This window comes from Anthonomus grandis, chromosome 8 (genome assembly GCF_022605725.1).
Source record: "Anthonomus grandis grandis chromosome 8, icAntGran1.3, whole genome shotgun sequence".
In the NCBI taxonomy this organism is placed as follows: Eukaryota; Metazoa; Arthropoda; class Insecta; order Coleoptera; family Curculionidae; genus Anthonomus; species Anthonomus grandis.
In genome coordinates, this window is record NC_065553.1 from 9,852,952 (window position 1) to 9,874,327 (window position 21,376).

A 21,376-nucleotide genomic window follows, 5' to 3' on the forward strand; every position below is an offset into this window, starting at 1 on the left:
AAAAGCAGTTCTCTTAAATGTCACCACTTTGATGTCTCAATTTATCTTTACCAACCATAGAATTTTTTAAAATTTTTATTAACATAAACTCAAGCCTTGGTGTGTGTGACTTGTGTTAATTTTAAACATTTGTAAGTGCGATTTATATTAATTTTAAAATCTTTTCTTTTCTTTTTTTGTTTCTTGTTTCTTTGTTCACGACCAATTCCTTTAAGTATCCCCTGATGATAGACACTGCTGTGTCCGAAACCTGTTGGGAATTTTAAGCTATTTATAGAATAAACGAGTGAAGGGAGACTGTACGTTTTTCATTTTACCTTAACCTACGACCACGAACTTAATAAATATACCTGTAATGCTAATTCAATGAAAAGTAAATGACCACTACTAGGGGGCCGCCATTTTGCGTGATTGTGTCCTTTCGTTGTTGGTCACTCTGACAAATTTCAGTTGTGCCAATTGTAGGAAAACAAAACAATTAAAGTTGTTGAGAGGTTATGATTACAAAAATACAAAATAGAAAGTTAGGTTTAGTTAAGAATTTAAGATAGTTGCGTTAGATTTGTGATTTTTCTTGTATTTCTTTAAAAATTTCGTAAAAATTTATGAAAGAAAGTAATTTTCACCTAAAATGAGACAAAGTTTCAACTAACTTGGGATAGATGCATGCACTTATACGATGCACGCATAAACAACACAGATCGATAATTCCCAATAATTCGGTTTTGAGAAAAAGTGAACCAAATACGTTTAAATAAGGATGGTGATACATTATCTACGTATTAAATAAGGAGAAATCTATATCGCCAGTTGCAGACGATATACAACAGTCTAACAATTGGTTCTAGTTGAAATCTATATACTTTGGATATACCAAAGCGCCGTTTACAAATGGCCTAATCATAACTAGCCACTAAAACTAGCCAATCCGCTATACTCACACGTCAAACGTCAGCGTTGTCAACTTCATTACTGTTATTAAATATATTTTTTGTTGGCAATACTAAAAATGTTCAGAGTGACCAACATCAAAAGTACACAACCACTATAAAAATGGCGGCCACCAGGCAGTGGTCATTTTTGGGTATTGTGACCATATGCATTAGCAGTCCAGGTATATTTATTAAGTTCGTGCCTACAACTCCATTGCAAGTTTGCACTATTTCTTCACAATTACTTTACTAATATTTAATTATATTACTCTTCGATCAACGCTTACACTTAGTAAGTTAATAATTTAATCAACTTTTTCGATTTTAACTTTTTTATTTCTTCTGGTCAATAAAGCTTTATAGTAAATATAGTAATGACCTCATTAAATTAGTAAATCGAATATCAAATTAATATAATAGAACAACCAGGATTAGATCATGAAAAATGCAATTTTTTTTACAAATATTTAAATTTAGTAACTAAGTATATTAGTTTTGTTATCTTAAAATTGTCGCAAATCACCACCTTATTCACCAAATCACGCCATTTTAAAAAATGTCTCACGCCCCGCCCACTAAACTAGCACCGCCCACCGCTTTGGCACAGCTGATGCGCGCTGACGTCATCGTCCGTCGGGCCCGAATCCTTCCGAAGGGAAGCGAGTAAGGCCGAAGGTACCGTTTCTTGCACCGATTTGATTTTATCCTTTTGTATTATTTTTTTTTGTAAATATGCATTTTGAGTTGTTCTTTTTTTTTTGGTTTTTGAAAATAGTTGACAATCAAAAAGACAGTGATTGCTGATTGTTTTCGAAATAAAATCTCACTTCTCACTTGTAGTATTGGAGCATGCTTCTGGCATGCTTAAGCATGGTCTGGCATGATACTTTTATTGCTTGCATAAAACTAAAAATTATGATATTTCCTCAAAATAACAAATTTATTCCTATTTGAAATTTTATTTGTTTATAAAATAAATACAAAAAATGTTCTTAACAAACTGTATAAACTTTAGTAGCACCTTAGTTCACAAAATGATTTGTAAAAAAAGATGTAAAAATCACCAGCTTTCTGTCACTACTCACTAATCACAAAGGCTGCATAGATTTCAATTTTACATAAAAAAGTCCAAATTCACTTTAAAATAATTGCACTTGTTTGAGTAAAACATATGAAATGAACCATTTCCTAACAACATTATCTAAAATTTATCTTTTTAAAACAAATAAAAAATAAAATATTTAAATGCTATATTTTTAAAAATATAATATTTTAAAAAATATACTTTTTAGTACCACCAAGATGGCTTGTGGAACCTGTAGATGTAAGCGTAGAACGAAATCGACATGTGGCGCTACACTGTCAAGCACAAGGCGTTCCTACCCCTACAGTAATTTGGAAGAAAGCTACAGGCAAGTATTCAAAAATTAAAACATTAACAAAGTTGTAAAGATGTAACTTAGATTTCTTAATTTTTAAATATTAAGAGCGTATTTGCTTTTGATTTCTAAATCTAAGAAAAAATCCTTAAAATAAAATCCCCAAATTTTTGTTATTGATAAGCAGTACATAAACTGAACATCATTATTTACTACCAATTTTAGAGACTACATAAATAAATTATCATTAATATCTGAAATTTAGCCTAACGCTGAACTATTGAACCACTTGCCTAACTGAAGAGAACAAAATTTAAAACAAGTTCAATCATACATGAAATCTTGAATAATTCATGTGAATAAAGAAGCCATTCTCTAAGTTTCCTTATCATAGTAACTTCATATGATTTATATGTTTAAATGATGATCCCTCTTGAGGTAAGAGACCAAATAAATTAAGAAGTATTTGATCTTTCTTGTAATTGATATCCTATGTCGAAAATTGTTAAAATTTTACACTATGTAGTGTCACCACCGGAACAAACCACTAAATCAGAGTTCACTGTATCTATCAAGCTAATAATCTGAATAACTGTGGTCCAAGGATGGTACCCTAAGGCACACCATACTGCACTGGGCAAAAGTCACTAATTTTATTCCCGATTCTGATTTTCTAGGTTCGAATTTCTAGATAGAATTGAATGTTTAGATTTAGATGTTTTACATCTTATACTCACAGAATAAAGCTTTTTTAGTAGAGTAGGATACGCGACGGTATTAAACGCCTTGGTCAAGTCAAGAAAGTTTAGTAAATATTTTGCATTTTTATCAAGACACTTTGAAATGTGGTCCGTCCGTGTTTGGTTTATTTGACACGTACACACTAAGCACGATCACTTAAGACTACTAAAAATATTTATTTACGCTGTATTTATTTAATACTATTTATGTCGATGTAAAAGTCGCGCCAATATTTCGACTTAAACTAGTCCCCTTATATACTCGCTAGACCATGTTTCCGGAAGATTCGCGAACCTTTCACGTACTTCTGGAAATCTTCGTTGTTCCTAATATCGTTACAGTATTGTAATTTTTAAATTTGTTTAGATTTTAAGAGGAAAGAATCTAGTCCTAATCGGATAACTTTTTATAATAGGATAACTATATAAAAACACAATTTTTTGTCTGGTTATATCTGTGATAGGAGTAATTATTATATTTTTAGGCATCTTCAGATAGGTTTTAATAGTATAAGTGAAGTTAATTAAATGTATCAGAGGCTTGAGGATTAAATTATGACTAAGTTAAGAAGATATTATCTCTATATTTTTATGTTATAGTAGTTAGAAACAGGGAGTTTAGGCAATCTTTGGTTTTTGACAGATCAAATAACTATTCCAAGTTTCCTGGGTTAGGTAGGACCTCAATTGAGATTTATCTTTAGTCTTAAGTTTTTTTTTTATTTTTAGTTACATTTTTAGTCAAACATGAATTTAGTAAAATAAGGTAATGAGGGCTGCAGTTAAAATAACTGAATTGATTGGAGAAATATTTTTATACCTGAGAAAGATGTAAGATCATTGACTAAAATCAATACAAGTGGCAATGTTTCGGTTAGTTTTGTCGGTAAATTTAAGGCACGGTGAAAACCCTTTTCACTAAGATAATCCAGTCATATCATCACAGATTATTTTAATGTCGCAAATATTTTTAATCTGTTATTTAAGTGCGAATCCTGTAAAAACTTTTAAGTAGAGCAAACAATATATTGCAGTTAATAGTTATGCTTTTAATTTAATTTTTACACATTATTACCTTTAACCATTTGTGATTATTCATTTCTACGCCTTAACTTATGTATTAGTAAATCATATTTTACATGTAGTACACGGGCATCCCATGTATTTATAGTACGATTATAATGAACAATTTGATATTCCAATATAATAAAGTTATTAATAGTTTTATTAATACCACTTTCGTTTAAAATGAGCACATCAAAACTTTTTTCCACAGATTCCTATTACACTTTCAAATTCCTTTTTTGACTAATAATATTAATGTCTTTAAGAGAATTATTGAAAAACATTATCGTATCAGTATTATTACTAAAGTATGTATTTACAAAATAATAATTATAATTTCAACTTAACCATCTTCTAAACATTTTCATATAGTATATAAGTACTACAGTCTGCTAGTATACAAGTATACCTCCAATTAATTTTTTTTTATTAGGTTCGAAATCAGGAGACTACGAAGAGGTACGAGACCATATGTATACAAAACTACTCGGAAATGGCACTCTTCTTTTACAACACGTCAAAGAAGATAGAGAAGGATATTATTTATGTCAGGCTGATAATGGAATAGGCACTGGTATTGGTAAGGTGATTCAACTTAGAGTAAATTGTAAGTATACAACTTTATTGCTATGCATATTTTATATTTGTCTTATTTATAGCCCCACCATATTTTTCGGCTCCTTCAAGAATGATTACTGTAAAAAAGGGTGATACAGCTCTACTTCATTGCGATGTCAATGGTGATAAGCCTATAAGTGTAATTTGGCTGCGAGGTGGTAAGACTGAGCTTAACCCTTCTACAAACTATAGGGTTAATGCCAAACAGGACGTTACACCTGATGGAGTAAGATTTTTTAAAATAATTTTAATTGAAAAGTACTTAATTTTGATTTCCAGGTTGCTGCAGAACTACAAATTTTAAATGCAGACGCTTCGGATTCGGGAGCTTATTTTTGTCAAGCAAGTAATATGTATGGTAGAGATCAGCAATTGGTGCAGTTGTTAGTCCAAGAGCCGCCTCAGCCTCCGCAAGGCGTTGAGGTAATTAATTGAGATTATAATATAAATTAAGGAAACATTTGATTGTTTGCAAAAATTTTAGGCACCATCTAAAAGCAGTACTTCAGTTAGCCTTAAGTGGGCACACAAATCAAACGATGCGAATGAAGTGTTTAAATTTATTATTGAATTTAGAGAAGCTGACAGTAAGTATAATGATTTACAGGTTTTTGATATAATTAAATATTTTAATTTAAAATGTTTATAAAACCTTGGTGTTGATTTAGGGACACATTAACAAAAAAAATTAACATTCCAAGTTGAATATTTCTCGAATTGCTCTAATTCTCATAATTCGATGAACAGGGTTTTAAATAACTGAAGTGTAGAAGCTATCTGGCGCCGAACTATAAATATTTACAAAAATTCGTCAAAGTAGCCTAATGAAAAACATAACTGACGTACTACTCGATTCTAGTAGTCTCTACAAAAACTTGTCAAAAAATACAGGGTTTCATAAAAAATTAAGAAACAGAATTAAAATTTACATAAAACCATTAGTTTAAATTTTGCCTTATTTATAACTTAGGAAATGATGGCATTCAATGCAATGGCTGTGTTTTTAGGCTCTTATCATACGCTTTATTTAGTGTTATTTTGTTATTTTTTGTATTTTTTTAAGTAACATTTTGAAGAAAAAATCTCATTTTACAGTTATAATCACAACTAACACAAATTACAGCAACTAATATAGTACACACGATCACAATTTTTTTCCTGAATTTCATTTTAAATTTGAATCTCTAAAAAGTCAATGCGAAAAAAAATTATTCTCAATTCCCTTGGACTCTTTAGTGCGTATTTTATTATTTCTGTACTCTTGGTCTCTTGACTTGACCTAGAGAAGACTAGTAAAAGAGTTTTATTGTTAAACAACGTTATAATAACAATAACGATTCATTTCAGTAAAAAAGAAGACCAAGCTGGACTGAAACGTAAATCACTGGTTTATAGTTTTTACCGGAGAAGATTTTCTTTAGCTCTTCTGGATCTTATGCAGGACGATAAGGACCTCTTGGATAGTTTAAACATTTTATATTTTCCGCTGACTTTTTACATTTGTTCTCAGTTCTCTATATTTGGCGATTTTATCACGTATTTATGGCGTAAATTATTATTCTTTGATAATGCAAAATCAATCAGCGTTGTTTGCCTAAATAATTTATGTAATTGTAGAAGAAGATCTAGTATACTAGTTACTTGCGGTCAACTTATCTTATTTTTAATGTAAATTTTATTGTTAATTTTTAATACAGATTCTAGAGTATATTATTAGAATTTCTGTTGAAATTAAGTTCTGCTCTTTTACCCGCCCTTTGTACAGGGTCTTTCACCTTATATTAACACCGCTTACTTTACAGGGATTAGGTGAAAAGTAAAAAAAATAAATTTACACAAAACTTTTAGGGTTTTACTTAAGATTTTTGAATTCCATGTGAAAAAATATTTCCTTTCTTTTAGAAATGCGACTTCATGGTTAAAAAGAGAGCATTTTCCTGATTTTAAATATATATGGTATATGTAATTACTTTTAATTAAACCGATTTAGAAATATCGGGCTCCAAACTTTAAAAAAATTAAATATTGAAGATCTTGGTAGGTGCAGCATGTGTGTATTGTTTGACGTTTACTGGAACAAATATAATTCCATTATAAATGATACTAACCAAAATCATAGACAATGTATACTTAATACAATACAAAAAATGATCAAGATTATATAAATTGTATTAGTAATGGTGGTGGTCACATAGAGCAGTTATAATTATTTGAAATTAATTTAACGATAATCAATTATTAAAATAATGTATTTTTGTCGAAAAAAAGAATCTAAAGGTTTTATTGTTTCTACTTAATTCATTTATCTTACAGAACAGCAAAATGATAATGTTTTCTGAATCATTTGTTTTCTAATAAATGTCCAACACTAACAATGGATCTCCAAAAGTTTTATATATATTTTTTTTACTTTTCACCTAATATACGCTGTGGGGACCTTGTACTGTATTTTGCTTATAAAGTTATATTCTAATCATATACTTAAGGTAGTTTTCTGCTGGAATGAACGGATCTTGAATGACCCATAGAAAGCTTTGGTTTGTGAATTCTTTATTTTTTAAACATATCTATGGATGTTAAGAGCCTGTTTTTTTATTTATATGTATATTTTCTTTTATTCCTATTTTTCTATAGCCATCAGTCTGCTTTCATCAAGTTGATGAGAAAGCGATGTTTGTTCGATATCTTTTCTGGTCTAATTAATTATTATAAACGAATAAAATAGAAATGGTAAACATCAAATAAAGTTTAGTTCTTTCAGAATTGGCGAAATATGCTTATATAATTTAAACTTTTTAGGAAACTGGCATCAAATTGAACTAACAGAGACTCCTTTGCCATATTCTGCTATTATAGATGACCTAAAACCGGCCACGAAATACAGTTTCCGGTACATAATTCTTTTTTAAAAATTTAACTGCATGGTGTTCTTATCAAATAAATTTTAGGATAATTGCAGAAGGCCCAGCTGGAAGAAGTCAACCGAGTGACGAAATAATAATAACAACCTTGAGTGAAAAACCGGCTGGACCACCCCTGAACCCCACCGTTCGGCCTATATCATCTACCGAGGTTTTGGTCGCCTGGACTCCACCAGTGTCAGAGTTAAGACATGGAGAAATACAGGTAATTTTCTCTTAAATATAAAATATGAATATGGTGCCACTTTTACCATCTTTCAGGGTTATAATGTAGGTTATCGAGCCCCTTTTATGGGCTCCTACAACTTCACCTCCGTAGCGGGTGATGGTGAAGAAGGTGGTGAAATATTACTTAGTGGCCTCAAAAAATACACCCGATATACAATAGTTGTTCAGGCCTATAATGAAGTCGGCTCTGGACCACTTAGCGAGCAAGTCACGACTGAAACTCTAGAAGATGGTAACTTATGAAAAATTTAGTGAAGGTACGAAAAATAATTAAATCCATTTAGTTCCTAGTAGTCCGCCAATGGACATACGTTGTACCTCGCCTACATCACAAAGTATCCAAGTTAGCTGGCAACCCCCACCAAACGAAGACTGCAACGGAATAATTGTAGGCTACAAGTTGACTTACGAGCCTGTTTTAGATGAAAACTCACGTGGTAAATATAATTAGTTTTTTTTTTTTATAAATGGGGTTGAATTTTAATGATTTTTTTAGCTAATGACGTGATGGAAACCCGAAAAACTACAGCGCTTATAACTGTGATAACTGGCCTTAGGAAGTTTACGAACTACAGCCTTCAGGTGTTAGCTTTTACTAAAGTTGGCGATGGGGTGTTGAGTCTTCCTCATTTTTGCCAAACTGAGGAAGATGGTAAGACATAAAAATTGAAAATAGCATCAAAATAAATCTAATCACTGCTTGTATTCGTCTCTTTTTTAGTTCCAGGCCCACCTGCAGATATCAAAGTTGCAGCAGCAACAACACAATCCTTGAGAGTGTCCTGGCTTCCACCTCTGGAACCAAATGGAGTAATAACAAAATATAACCTCTATAGGTGGGTACGAGCTAAATACTAGAGAAAGAGATTATGTCTTTATGATGATCGATTTGATGACATTATCAGCTTTTATTGGCTAAATAATTAAGAAAAGTTCGTTGTTTTGAAAGTTAGGCTGTTTTGAATTATATTTATTTAAATTTTTGACTTCTATAATACAAGAGCCTCAAAAAAATCATACCAATGCATTTAATTTTTTTGAGAAAATTTACTATTTCTGTCGGAATTTTCAAAAAAGCTCTCTGGCGGCGACATGAGAAACTAGCAAAACTTCGAAAACACGTAAAGCCCAAGAATGGCTCTTTTTAAAGAACACAATTGTTTTAAAGTCGACTAAGCCACTTCTAAGATACAGGATGTTTTTACGGAAGTTTTAGAATACCCCTCCACCCCTTTTTTCAGGCATACAGCAAAAACTGTTAAACAAAAAAGTTTCAGACTATCCTCTACTTTAAGGATCAAGTATTTTTTTGTTAGATTAATATATCGAAATTCACAAAAACTTTACTTTTTTAGATTCAAGATCGCACTGACGCCCCCTAGCGGTCATTATAGAAACTTTTGAATATTTTTCAGGTTTTTCTCTTAGCTGTTTTAGTCATAATATTTTTTACCGCAAACCTCTGCGATGAGTACGTTCCGAGATACAGTACCTCGCATTCTTAGTTGGCCACCCTGTACATAGTGCTTCCTTTTAATCCCACTACAGGAATAACTGTAAAAACAACTGACATCAAAAATTACCTTTAAAAAAGTTAAAGGGTACAATAGCGAAAAAAAATCAGTAACTTTGAATTTGACCTTGAAGGAAGGTTCATTTTCAGGGACATTTGAAAGACATGAACATGTTGAAAGTCAAGCAATTAAATGTGCAATTTTGGGTTCGCTTAATGTTGATGGAAACGATTAAACAGTAAACTTGGCCTTATATTCTCTTATTGAATATTATAAGTAAGCATGTAATACACAATTCGTTTAGGAAATTTTAAATATTTGCGTTAAGTACCTTGTTCAAAATAAGGCCTTTCTCAGACTTCTTCCAGATATTTATGAACAATCGAGAAACGATGATTTAAAAAAAATGCCACTAATTTACTAAAATTTAAATAATAATTTTTCTCACGATACATACCTAAAAGTTTGAATTTTAAGTATACAACGCGGCTGTTTTTAAGAGCTCCAGCCACATAAAATGTGCAATGCTTTACCTAAACTTAAACTGAAATCAATAAAATTATCATTAAAATATAATTTTAAAATATTCTTAAAATGTTCAAAAGCCTCGAAACTTTTATTAGTTCTGACTGGCAATATCGAAACGTCAAGCAATTGATTAATCCGGCTCAAAATATAAATGCAATTTTGCCGTAACGAGGAGTACTAGTATGGCATTTATATAATATACAATTTAGGACTCATTTAGTATTATTGCCTTTGATAAATAGTTTCGAGGAAATATATCTGTTTTTCTTTTAATTAATTAAAGGAGAAGCACCGATGGGCGCCAAGAAATAGACAATGGAAAACAAATAATATCAAGCCACACTACAGCGTTCGAAGTGAAAAATATACAGCAGCACATGGAGTATCAGTTTTGGGTAACCGCAGCGACTCGAATAGGAGAAGGACAAAGTTCTAAAGTTGTCAGCCACATGATGACAAGTCGAAGTAAGTAAACAGATTGTTCTGGTTATAAGTTTAACAGTGTGGTTCACTCGTGAACTATTAAGTATTAAAAGTTTACGAGTACTTAACATTCAACTCTATAACCAATTTTTGAGTTTAGAGTATAAATTATAAAGGAAAATAAAATGAGAAGACAGCGAACAGGGGTGTCTTAATGCGTATAATAATTGCTGTCTCCAAGCAACTTAGAAAAACGCCATTTTAAAATGATTTATTAATTAAATTTGTAAAATCCTTTAAGGTCCATTCTGGCAGATTTGAACACATTTTCAAAGTAATCTGTGCAAGGATAATTTGTCCATCTGTGGCAATTGTTTCTGATATCATTGTAATTTGTTGCTAATTTTATTGAGATAAAAAAGAAACTCTAAATTAACAAAGAAACTCTAAAACTATAAATAATTTTCATTACGGAGGTATAAAAGTGGATCATGGGTAAGAATAATAGTATTCATTGTAACATTTACAACATAAATGTTCTAGAATACTCAAGTTTCAATCAGTTATTTAATATAATTGCTTGAAGTTTCGAAGATTTTTATCTCTAAAAATAGGGCATAATTTCCGTGTCTTGTTTATAGTTTTAAATTTTATAGAAAATTTAGTTAGTACTACTTCATGGTCAGAGAGAAATTAGAATTGAAAAAAGTACAGTCAGCGAATTCCGGATTAAAAGATGACTTACCTGTGCCAATTATTAATAATATACAAAGGAAGGTAAAGAATTTAATAGAAATATCAATATAGTATTATATGGTTATGCTTTTATGAATTTGTGGACTTAAATTTAAAAAAAAAACCGTGTAGACAAACTATATCGTAAAATGGGGTTAAAATATACTACTTTTTCAGATTTTTATGATGTTGCAAAACTATTGCTAGGAAAAATTTAAATAAGTAAAAATAAGTAAGTAAAAATATAACATATAATAAAATAAGTAAAAATATAACGTCTAGTAGTTTGTAAACGCATTAAAGTACAAGAAATTATCAAAATAATTTTAGTTTTTTGAAAAATTTGATGTTTTTGTAGCACATTTTGTATTTAGGTTTTTATGTGCCACATCGGTTTTCAATGCGTCTTCAATAAAGAAAGACAAGTGCCACTAATTTTACCTTTGTGTTTTCAAGCAATAAATAGTCAATAAATAGAGCTCAATAAATTTACGTGCACAAAAAGAAATTTACGTTTTTAGAGTGACCTAAATAAGAACCAAACTTATCACATTAAGCACAAAATAAATGAAATTTTAGTAAGGATTACATATAGTTAAGATATTTCACGAGCTTTAAAAATTGCCCTTCTAGATATTTAATGTGAGTTGTCAATTTTTGTTTAATATCATAGAATTACCAAATTATATTTAGTTTTGCTAGCCACTTCCAATTAGTCTCACACTTTCTTATTTGTTGGAATAAAAACTGCATGACCTATTACTTCTTTTTACTTCACCTGGATAAAGCTGATGTTGGTACATAACTAGTAGTACTAGTACATAGTCATCAGCATTAACCTCATTTCGCTGCACATTTGTTCCAGGTATTTCAAATGCTTACATACCTGTATCAGATTATGGCCAAAATTAAAAACAAATACATAATTTATACATATATACATACAAAATACATAAGTTTATTACCCTGTATCTTGGTTTTTTTTTTGTCTTTCGGACTAGAAAATTAAACTTAACCTCTTTTTTGTTAAAGGAATCTGCTGTTAAATTATTTATCATTATTTATGGGACACCCTGTAGATAGGCAAGTTGCTTTCAAAATAGCTTATTTTGATCTATATGAACATATGAACAAGATTTCGTGCAGGTCTTTTATAGTCACCCAATTTAGAAATCTAGTTTATTATTGTTTTCACTATTGTAGTCCCCTTCGTATTTTTTAATAAAATTAAAACGTAGCTGTAAACCTAATGCCATATTCAAAGTAAGTATATTCATAAATAAGTCCCTGTGATGTCGATAGTAAATTACACTCGACCCGCATTTATAACGCCTCGATGAAGGGCATATATACATACGCCTCATATAGCCGTTATAAACCCCGTATTAGTATTTTGTTTGCCCTATTTTCTTTCCTACTCGTTCAGCCGGTCGGTTTTACCTGAACATATCCATCCTGGATTCCCGGCTGATCCCGAATCCCGATATATCCAGTCCCGATGCGACGCGTGGGAGATCAACTCTGGATAACTGTATCAGGAGAGCAGAAAAGCAGGAGCGCTAAAATGCCAGATAATCCCGTTCTATCCTAGAGTAAGCAGGGGCGAAATGCGTCGCACAGTGAGCCAAAATGCCCAAAAGACAAAAATTTTTTTTTTTTTATATCAGAGCATATACATACCGTGTTTCATGCGTATTGAGATTAATTATGATTATTAATGATAATTATTTGTCTTGCGTCATTTTCGGTTTAGCTGAAATTTGCCTTAACAGTCTTATTTTAAATCGAAGAAGAAGATAATTATTTCCATCTAATTCGAAGCACCGTAATTAATATTCGAAACAGAGGCATTTACTGGCAATGTTTTTTTTGGCGAAAAACCACGTTAACACGTGCAGCCCCCTGAACCGGAGTGATATTATCCCTAAAATCTTAAATGGAAAGGGAGGTCGAGTGATACCTTATTTTAAAGGTTTTTCAATTCCCTTTATAAAGATGTAAAATTCATGTACTTCAATTCTTTAGTTTTAGAGATATTGATTTAAAGCTTAAATAAAACTAACACATCATCATTAGTGGAGATCAGTACATTTGACAGGAACGGAAGTTAAAGATGAAGAATGAACTAACCCATCAGGCAAGTAAATGACCACTATGACTCTCGTTACACAGCTCACTCGTTCACAATTCTTTGCCGTAAATCTTCTAACGATGTTGTTTAAGTAGCATAGATTTTGATTGTTAAGTGACCCCATAAAAAGAAATCCAAAAATTAAATCTAGCGATCTTGAGGGCCATTCAGCCACACCTCTTCTACCAATCCTTGTACTACCGATCATTCTGATTTTTTAATTATGGCAGTTAATGCAGGATGTATGACGTCTTCCAGTAATTCCAAATACATTTCACCGGTCAAATTTCCAGGTAATAAAAAGAGACCAACTAAATGATCAACAAAAATATCAGCCCAAACATTTAATTTTTGTGGCTGCTGTGTGTGTACCTAATGATAAATACTAGGATTAGAATCGGACCAATATATGTTATGACGACAGTTATGCCGATACTGCGCCTTTTAAGAAAAAGGAATATTAGTCGGAGAAGCAAGTGTTGAATAGAAAATGTTCATCGTTTATAATTTGCCCACTCATCTTCACAGAATTATAATCGCTGATCAAAATCGTCTTCATTAAGTTCTTGTACGAGGTGAATTGTATACGGATGAAAACTATGAGCCTTTAGAATCCGTTGGATACTTCATCGACTAACACCACGCCCAGTATCCAATTTGCAGGTACTTTACGTAGGATATACATAAACTTGTCGTAAAGCCCCACTTCTATTGCTTCGTTCTTTATGGGATTTTCAATGTCGCGTATTTTATTGGCTACGGATCCAGTTTAACGAAATTTAGCTACAAGTTCTAGAACATATTTTCGATGTACGTTACTGTTCTCTTAGCGCACTGATTATTTCCGAAAAATAATTCGATAATATCAATCATTTCTGTCGTGGTTAATTTATATGTTTAAAGCGTCAAAAGGTATTTTGGTAATAAATGTTTGGTCAAATCAATCTTACTTAAAATAAGTACAACACATTACCTCCTTATAATTCTTCAATAAGCAACATTTTCTGCCACAAAAAACGCTTTAATCGCTATTTTTAACAACAAAATGATAAACCATGGGCGTAATGAAGAAAAGCACTTACTTATTAAGTAAATTCTTTTACTAAAGTTTTTTCTAAAAGTAGTACAAACTAATCTAATGTACCTATTAAAGTCTACTTTAAGCTTTATACGCAATGTGTATTTTATGCTAAACAAATTTGTCATTTAAAAAGCAGTTGTTGATTTTGTCGATTTTTGGATTAGGAAAAACTTTTTTGCATTTACTCTAGGCAGACTAGAAAACGGAATTTTCCTGAAAATTATAAATAGCAGTTTTAAAGCCTCTGCTCTTATTATCACTAATATGGCATCACAATGTTTAAAGAGTGTTTTCCAATCAATCATGAATTAATAACTGTTTTAATTTTTTTGGGATTTAGGACTCACTAAATAAACCCTTAATACGGGATTAACTGACAAGAGTCCTCTCTTATACTAATTTTCGAAAATATAAATCCTATGTAAAATATTTTGGCCATGTTATACCATTTCGTTATCCACTGTGCATCGCTGGTCGTACACATGCGACTTTACTTAACACACATTTTGTTTCCCTTTTGCACGTGTTCTCATCATCCATCCTGTCGCTTTTCCCTTTTTGAGAGTTTGTTCGACGTAGTGCCGCGCGGATCGAGACACATATGGTAGTAGGAGAACATACTTTTCAAGAGTATTATTACACACTATGTATACTGTATACACACACATACACACACGTAAGGGATGACAGGGTTGACCTTTTTTAGTTCTTTTTTATTTTATGTCTTGTGCGATGATGAATATATAGGAAAACAGTCCTGCTTATTTCGGTTTTATTACTACTTTTGAATGTTGATATGGAAAATTATGTATCTGAACCTGATATATGTAAAAGATACTGGCAACCAAAGAGAAATATATAAAACTTGAAACTGTATAGAGTTTCTTTTATAGGTGTAACGTATAAGAAATCAAGCGAGATAAACATCTGCAATGTGTTACATCTTAAAAGGGTTTTTAAAAATTCTGTATGGTTTTAGATTTTTCTAACAAATTATTTTTTATTTTTAACAAACCCTGCTTATTTTTTTTTCTAATTTTTAAGTATCATTAATGCTGAAAAAATACATGAATAATATTATTAATTTTAGGAATCGATTCAAATAAAAATTATTTCTAATTATTTAATTTTTTATATATAGCCAATTGACTCAAAAAATCATCATTATTAATTTAATATTTGTACAGTCAAATACAATTATATCCGTAATTCAAATCTCATACTAACGAACTAAAATTTGCCTTTAAACAAAAAAAACTGTACAAATTTCAAAGGTCCCGAGATAAATAAGAAAATGGCTTTAACTGTTGGAAGAAATTTAAAAAAAAACACGTAAAATGATTTAAAATTAATGGATGATATTAACAATGAATTCAACAAGGATATAAAATATATTATATAAAACGACTTTAAATATTTGGATCCAAGGAGAAACGAGTTCAAATACCTTCAACAAAATAGCAAATTGTTCTAGCACACATAAGAATTGAATAACTATTAAAAATACAAAATTAATTTCAATTTTTTGGCAGCGCGTAACTCAAATTTAAAGAAACAAATTAATATTTTGATGAAAATGCAATGGCCTTTCTAAAGATGTAGTAGAACATAACACCAAAGACTATACCATATTTTAAATAAAAATAGAAATATATAGACTTTTCATTTGAAAAGAATGAATGTATAAATATATACACATATGTATGTATACGCATATACATTTCTCCTTGAAAATACAGGTAAACAATACGAGGATTTTTTTTAATCTTTAAATTCAAAGCCGTACATTTTGATGAACTTTTTTCGATAATCTTCTGTATAATCTATCAAATCTGTCAACAACCAGTTTTAACGCAACACTAAATAATTTTGATTTTTCTAATATTTGAATATTGGATATCGTATAAAAAAGAGGACATATGAATTAATGTTGTAATGAGTATTTTGTACTATTATATATATTTTACAAAGATCTATGAGTCATAATTAAAAAACGTTAAAAACTGTTCTATATTTTACTCGTACGCTTGTTTTTAAAATTATGTGTTGAAACGAACAAGAATATTCATTAAATTATGAGATTTAAAATAAAAAATTATAATTTATTTTTGTAATATTTTGTAAGTTCCAAAAAACTTAAATATTCAATTTTTTATTAAATTGATAAAAAAAATCATATTTATTTTTTTTATTGTGTCATAAAATTTCAAAAAAAACATTTTATACATTTCTAAATAAATATTTAGTATAAAACAGAAATTATTATCTTTAAGTTTATTTCATTGTTACTAAACAATAACTAACTATATGGTATTTTATAATTGTATTTCATAAGTGGGATTTATTTAAATGAATTTTCTTTTAAAATATTGTTATCATCAGGAATTGAAGAATATAATATTACAATGACAGACTATAAACAAAAATTGTTCTTTCATAAATTCAAGTTTCGAAATTATTTTTTTATAAATATGTGGTATGAATTAAAAGATCACTGGAAACACTGCTTTTTTATCTTATTTCCTGTTCTTGTATTTTGACATTAAAATTACGTCACGACAGATACATATTTCTTAAATATAAAAGTTATTCTCAAGTCTCTTTGAGAATAAAGAGATCACAAGTATATTCCACTTGATGACATCAAACTAAGTAAAATGGTTCTTATTTTTATTTTTATGGTATAACTTTTAAACGTAAAAAGTTATTTTGAAATTTAAATAAAACTTGGTATCTAGGAGTGTTTCTTCATCCGATAGAAAAAAATCTTATACCAGTTTATCTCGTCGTAAGGATAGGACTTAATACTACCTACTGAATGAAGCTACTTTAATCTATGCTATTTTCACAATAGTATAAAATGAACTAAATAAAAAAAATGCTACGCTATACGTATAAAATTATAGTCATGAAATATGCAATGAATAATACAATGAATAATAAGCTACAATAAAAAAACAACTTTAAGTGAGTGATGATTTATTTGTATTATAGTACCCGCAAGAATAATATCGTTTGGAGGAATAGTGGTACGTCCGTGGCGAACCTCCGTAGCACTAAACTGTGAATCAGTTGGATCTCCTAGAAGGGAATGGCTGAAAGCAGATCAAATGTTAAAGGTAACATTTGAGCAAACTTTGTTTATTTTTAGAATTTTGAATTATATATTACTAGGGTGGTGCAAATCACAACCAACAACTTCTTGATACTGGAGAGCTTATTTTATCGAATCTGCAAATAACCGACGCCGCCAACTACACTTGTCAGGTGGATAACGGACATGGAACTGATCGGTATGAAGCTTGAAAAATATTTTTATGTTCACCTGTACAGTTAACTTTTTATTCCTAGGATAACATATAATTTAATAGTCCAAGTGCCTCCCAATGCACCTTTGCTCTATGTGACGTCTGCAACCAGTTCCAGTATTTTATTGCATTGGAAAGCTGGAAAAAATGGAGGGGCACCGATAAGTGGTTTCACTTTAAATTACAGGTACCTATTTTTAGGCTTAGTGTTACTTTTAGACTTAATTATTTTTTTTTTAGAAAAGAACATGGAAATTTAGACGAACTATATTTATCCAGACATGCGACTAGTTTCGAGCTAAAGGTAAATTAATAGCCGATTTCTTCATAATATTTAAAGCCATTTCGATTATTTTTTTAGGGTCTGTCTTGTGGCACATCATACCACCTCTACCTAACAGCTCACAATAAAATAGGGGCTAGTCCGGCAAGTCAACCCTTACAAGCGAGGACCCAAGGTCATGCCCCGGGGGTGCCTCCTGCAGCCTCTTTTATTGGCCCCAACTCCACGAGCGTCTCTTTGAGGCTGCACGTGTGGCCCGATAACGGGTGCCCTATTTTGTATTTTGTGTTGCAATATAGGAAGGCACTGGAAAGCCAGTGGACGCTGGGTACGTTAAGTTAGTTTTCTTAACTTCAGTGTAAGTGAATGGTATATTATTTATCTTCCCCATATGGTTTTTACTCATGTAATTGGAGCTGTTAATATTTTTGTGCATTGTTTTTGTTATTTGTATTTATGCAAGTGTGTTTTTAAATTATCATAAAAATTTATTATTTTCTATTGTTTCAAATTAACAACTTACAAGTGGCTGAATGTGCCAAGCACAAGACCAAAAAAGAAAAAACGTTTTACAAAACTTTTAAGTAAGTCAGAAAATTGTCTTTTGCTCTGATTTATTTCGTCATATTTTTCATCATAGCTTTTAGTATATACTATGATTAATACGCATTCCGGTCTGCATTTCTTGATTTGTGAAGAGAATGTGTAAGAATTCTTATTGATTAAATAATATGTGGATAAATTATTAATAATAGTGTTTTCTTACTCTTTCTTTGTAGTTGTTTAAAAATTATATCTAAGACGAAGTACGACGTGTTACTACAGAATATGAATATGTTTATAATTTCCCTGGACATTTGATATTTTCTTAAAAGTATTCTGTTTAAAATTTACTTACTAAAACTAGCTATAAATAACATGTTTCAACAATTTCAATGTTCCTGGTACATTTTATTCATTAACAGATTTTAATATAATATAGTTATATATATATATATATAGTTTAATATAAATAAGTATTGCCTATTTTATACTAAGATCTAGTATCGTAAAATCACGTCCATGTTCTTCCTCTTATCTTGTGATTATTAAATATCAAATTTTTTAAATTGCTTATAAAGCTATTTTCTGAAAATTATATATACAAATTTATTGTGGTCCTACATTTTATAATTATAAACTACATATCTTTATATTCATGAGAAGGGATTGTGATTTATTCTAAAAAAAATATAGTCTATTCAGTGATTACCATTACTAAAAATTCCGTGAAAAGTTCGATTATTCAAGAAAGTTTGGAAACATTACTAGAGCTTTGTTCGAAATTCACCACATATCTTTAAACGTCATTTTCTTGATTTTCCTCGGTCTTCTCATTTCATCCCCTATCTGCATTTTGTATATTTTAATTTATTTTCTTATAGGATTTGTATACAGTTTAATTGTTCAATATATGTTTCATTTAGGTTGTTAGTGATATTGTATTTATTATAGATTACAGAAGTATATTTCAAATTTTTATTGTTATTAGAATTTCAAATCTTTTCAAATTATTTTACCGCCCGTGAAAATGGCTATAAATTAGTATATGATGAGTAAAATTAAAATATGATATTTTTTTACAATTTTCACCTCTTACTTATTAACTAAACCGAATCTTATCCTTGAAATTTTTTTAATAAATGATAAAATTTCAACCAAATCTTTCACCATGCTGATTTTCTTTTAAAGAATACTACTAGCAATACGTATTAGAATTTTCAGAGATACATTTGAGGTGTATTTAATGTTGGATTGTAAAAGTTTGTTCAACTTAATATTTTATAAAGCCAACAAGTACAACAAATCTCTACTATTGTTCAGCAAACTTTCAAAGAAATGAAACTTTGGTAATGCTATATTTACGTTTAAAAATTACATAGTTTTACTCATAAATGATTTATTTCCTTTACGTTTCATGTACGTATGTTTTTGCTGTGCGTGGATAATTTTTCTACTTTAATAGAAATTTCTGCGATATCTCACCACCTTTGAATCTTCAGTACATATACTAAGAGTGTTTCAATTTGATTAATGCGAAATTGACAAACTAAAGATAAGACTAAATAATAGAAAGACATTTTGAGTATCAATTTTGCAAAATTTTTAACCTTTTGATTAAAAAACTTCTTCTTCTTCTTTAATTTTCAAAAATCTTGTATAATTTTTTAAAATATTTTTTTTTAATAGCATATACATATTTTCCAAAGTCATGTAAGAAGTCACTGAGGATACTCCCGAAATACTTCCGTAGGGTATTTTAAAATTATTGTAGGATTTTACGAATATCTAAGATGTTTTAAGTTTTAATAACTTAAAGTCATGGAAACGCTCCTGAAACCTCTTTTTAAGTAATTTTAGGATACATTTTGGGAGAAGCTTGTTTTCTAGCAATGCTACTCTCATTTCAGCCTCCAAGGTTCGTATAGCCTTTACTTAGAAATACGGTTACTTTATATGTAAGAAAATATCATATTATCCCATAAAAGCTTTAATCGATTAAGGCTTATTTAAAAATATATTTTTTTACAAATTTAAAGTATACTAAATTAGGCAGTTATAAAATCCTACACTCACATGCAGATTCAGTTAAAGAGGAACTACGTAACACACTACTAACTTGATGAAACACGGTTTTTAGTCCCTTGTGAGTTAGAGCTGAACATTCCAAATATTTGACTGCGCCGATTTTCTTTGCCATATTATTGCCTTGCGTATGGCTTATGGGATGAAGATTTCTGTCTTTAAGTTTTTTTGTCGTACCTTTATCTTGCCTAAGATCCAGTTTTGTTCCCACCAGCATAATTGGAGTTGAAGGACTGGCATCACTGACCTCTGGATACCACTTCGTTTTAACATGTCTGAATGATTCGGGATCCACTAAAGAGAAACAAATTAAAAACACATCAGTCTTTGAGTATGATAACATCCTTAATTTGATATAATCTTGTTGACTTGTGGTGTCCCATAAACCTAAGTTAATGAGTTTGTAATCTTCTTTTATATTTGCAGAAAAGTAATCGTATACTGTAGGTACATACTCAGTAGGAAAATATTCATTTGTATAAGATGTTAACATAGAAGTTTTACCTATAGCACTATCTCCAACTATAACACACTTGATTGTCTGCATTATCAAACTTAAAAAATATACTAATAAATATTTTAGAAATTGTATATTTATTACAATGTTAGGAGATAATAAAATGGTTATTAATGTATTATTTATATCTGTTTAAATGCACACTCCGTAGCCATTAGTAGGTGCTTGTGGTGCAGTTTGCCTATCAATGACTTAATTCAATTAGTTTGAACTGATAAACGTGTTATTTTTGGATTTTTAGGGAATCCTTTGATAAAGGGTGTTCCCAAATGATATATCATTCGATGAAATAATTGTTTATCATTATCAATGGTTTTAATTTATAACAATTAGCAGAGATTTTAGATT

The 21,376-nt window shown here is 30.2% G+C and overlaps 1 protein-coding gene across 6 annotated transcripts in view; it reads left to right on the top strand.

Moving 5' to 3' along the window:
- Positions 1–21,376, top strand: part of LOC126739084 (cell adhesion molecule Dscam2) — a 163,900-nt gene that overhangs the window by 132,521 nt on the left and 10,003 nt on the right. For all 6 annotated transcript variants that reach the window (XM_050444594.1, XM_050444593.1, XM_050444598.1 and 3 more), the window contains 17 exons: positions 2,225–2,344; positions 4,550–4,723; positions 4,776–4,960; positions 5,014–5,157; positions 5,219–5,321; positions 7,534–7,624; positions 7,683–7,860; positions 7,917–8,115; positions 8,168–8,320; positions 8,380–8,535; positions 8,605–8,719; positions 10,209–10,390; positions 17,290–17,414; positions 17,470–17,588; positions 17,647–17,790; positions 17,844–17,907; positions 17,965–18,214. In XM_050444594.1, the coding sequence (XP_050300551.1) occupies positions 2,225–2,344; positions 4,550–4,723; positions 4,776–4,960; positions 5,014–5,157; positions 5,219–5,321; positions 7,534–7,624; positions 7,683–7,860; positions 7,917–8,115; positions 8,168–8,320; positions 8,380–8,535; positions 8,605–8,719; positions 10,209–10,390; positions 17,290–17,414; positions 17,470–17,588; positions 17,647–17,790; positions 17,844–17,907; positions 17,965–18,214 (2,502 nt within the window). The remainder of the gene's footprint in view (positions 1–2,224; positions 2,345–4,549; positions 4,724–4,775; positions 4,961–5,013; positions 5,158–5,218; positions 5,322–7,533; positions 7,625–7,682; positions 7,861–7,916; positions 8,116–8,167; positions 8,321–8,379; positions 8,536–8,604; positions 8,720–10,208; positions 10,391–17,289; positions 17,415–17,469; positions 17,589–17,646; positions 17,791–17,843; positions 17,908–17,964; positions 18,215–21,376) is intronic.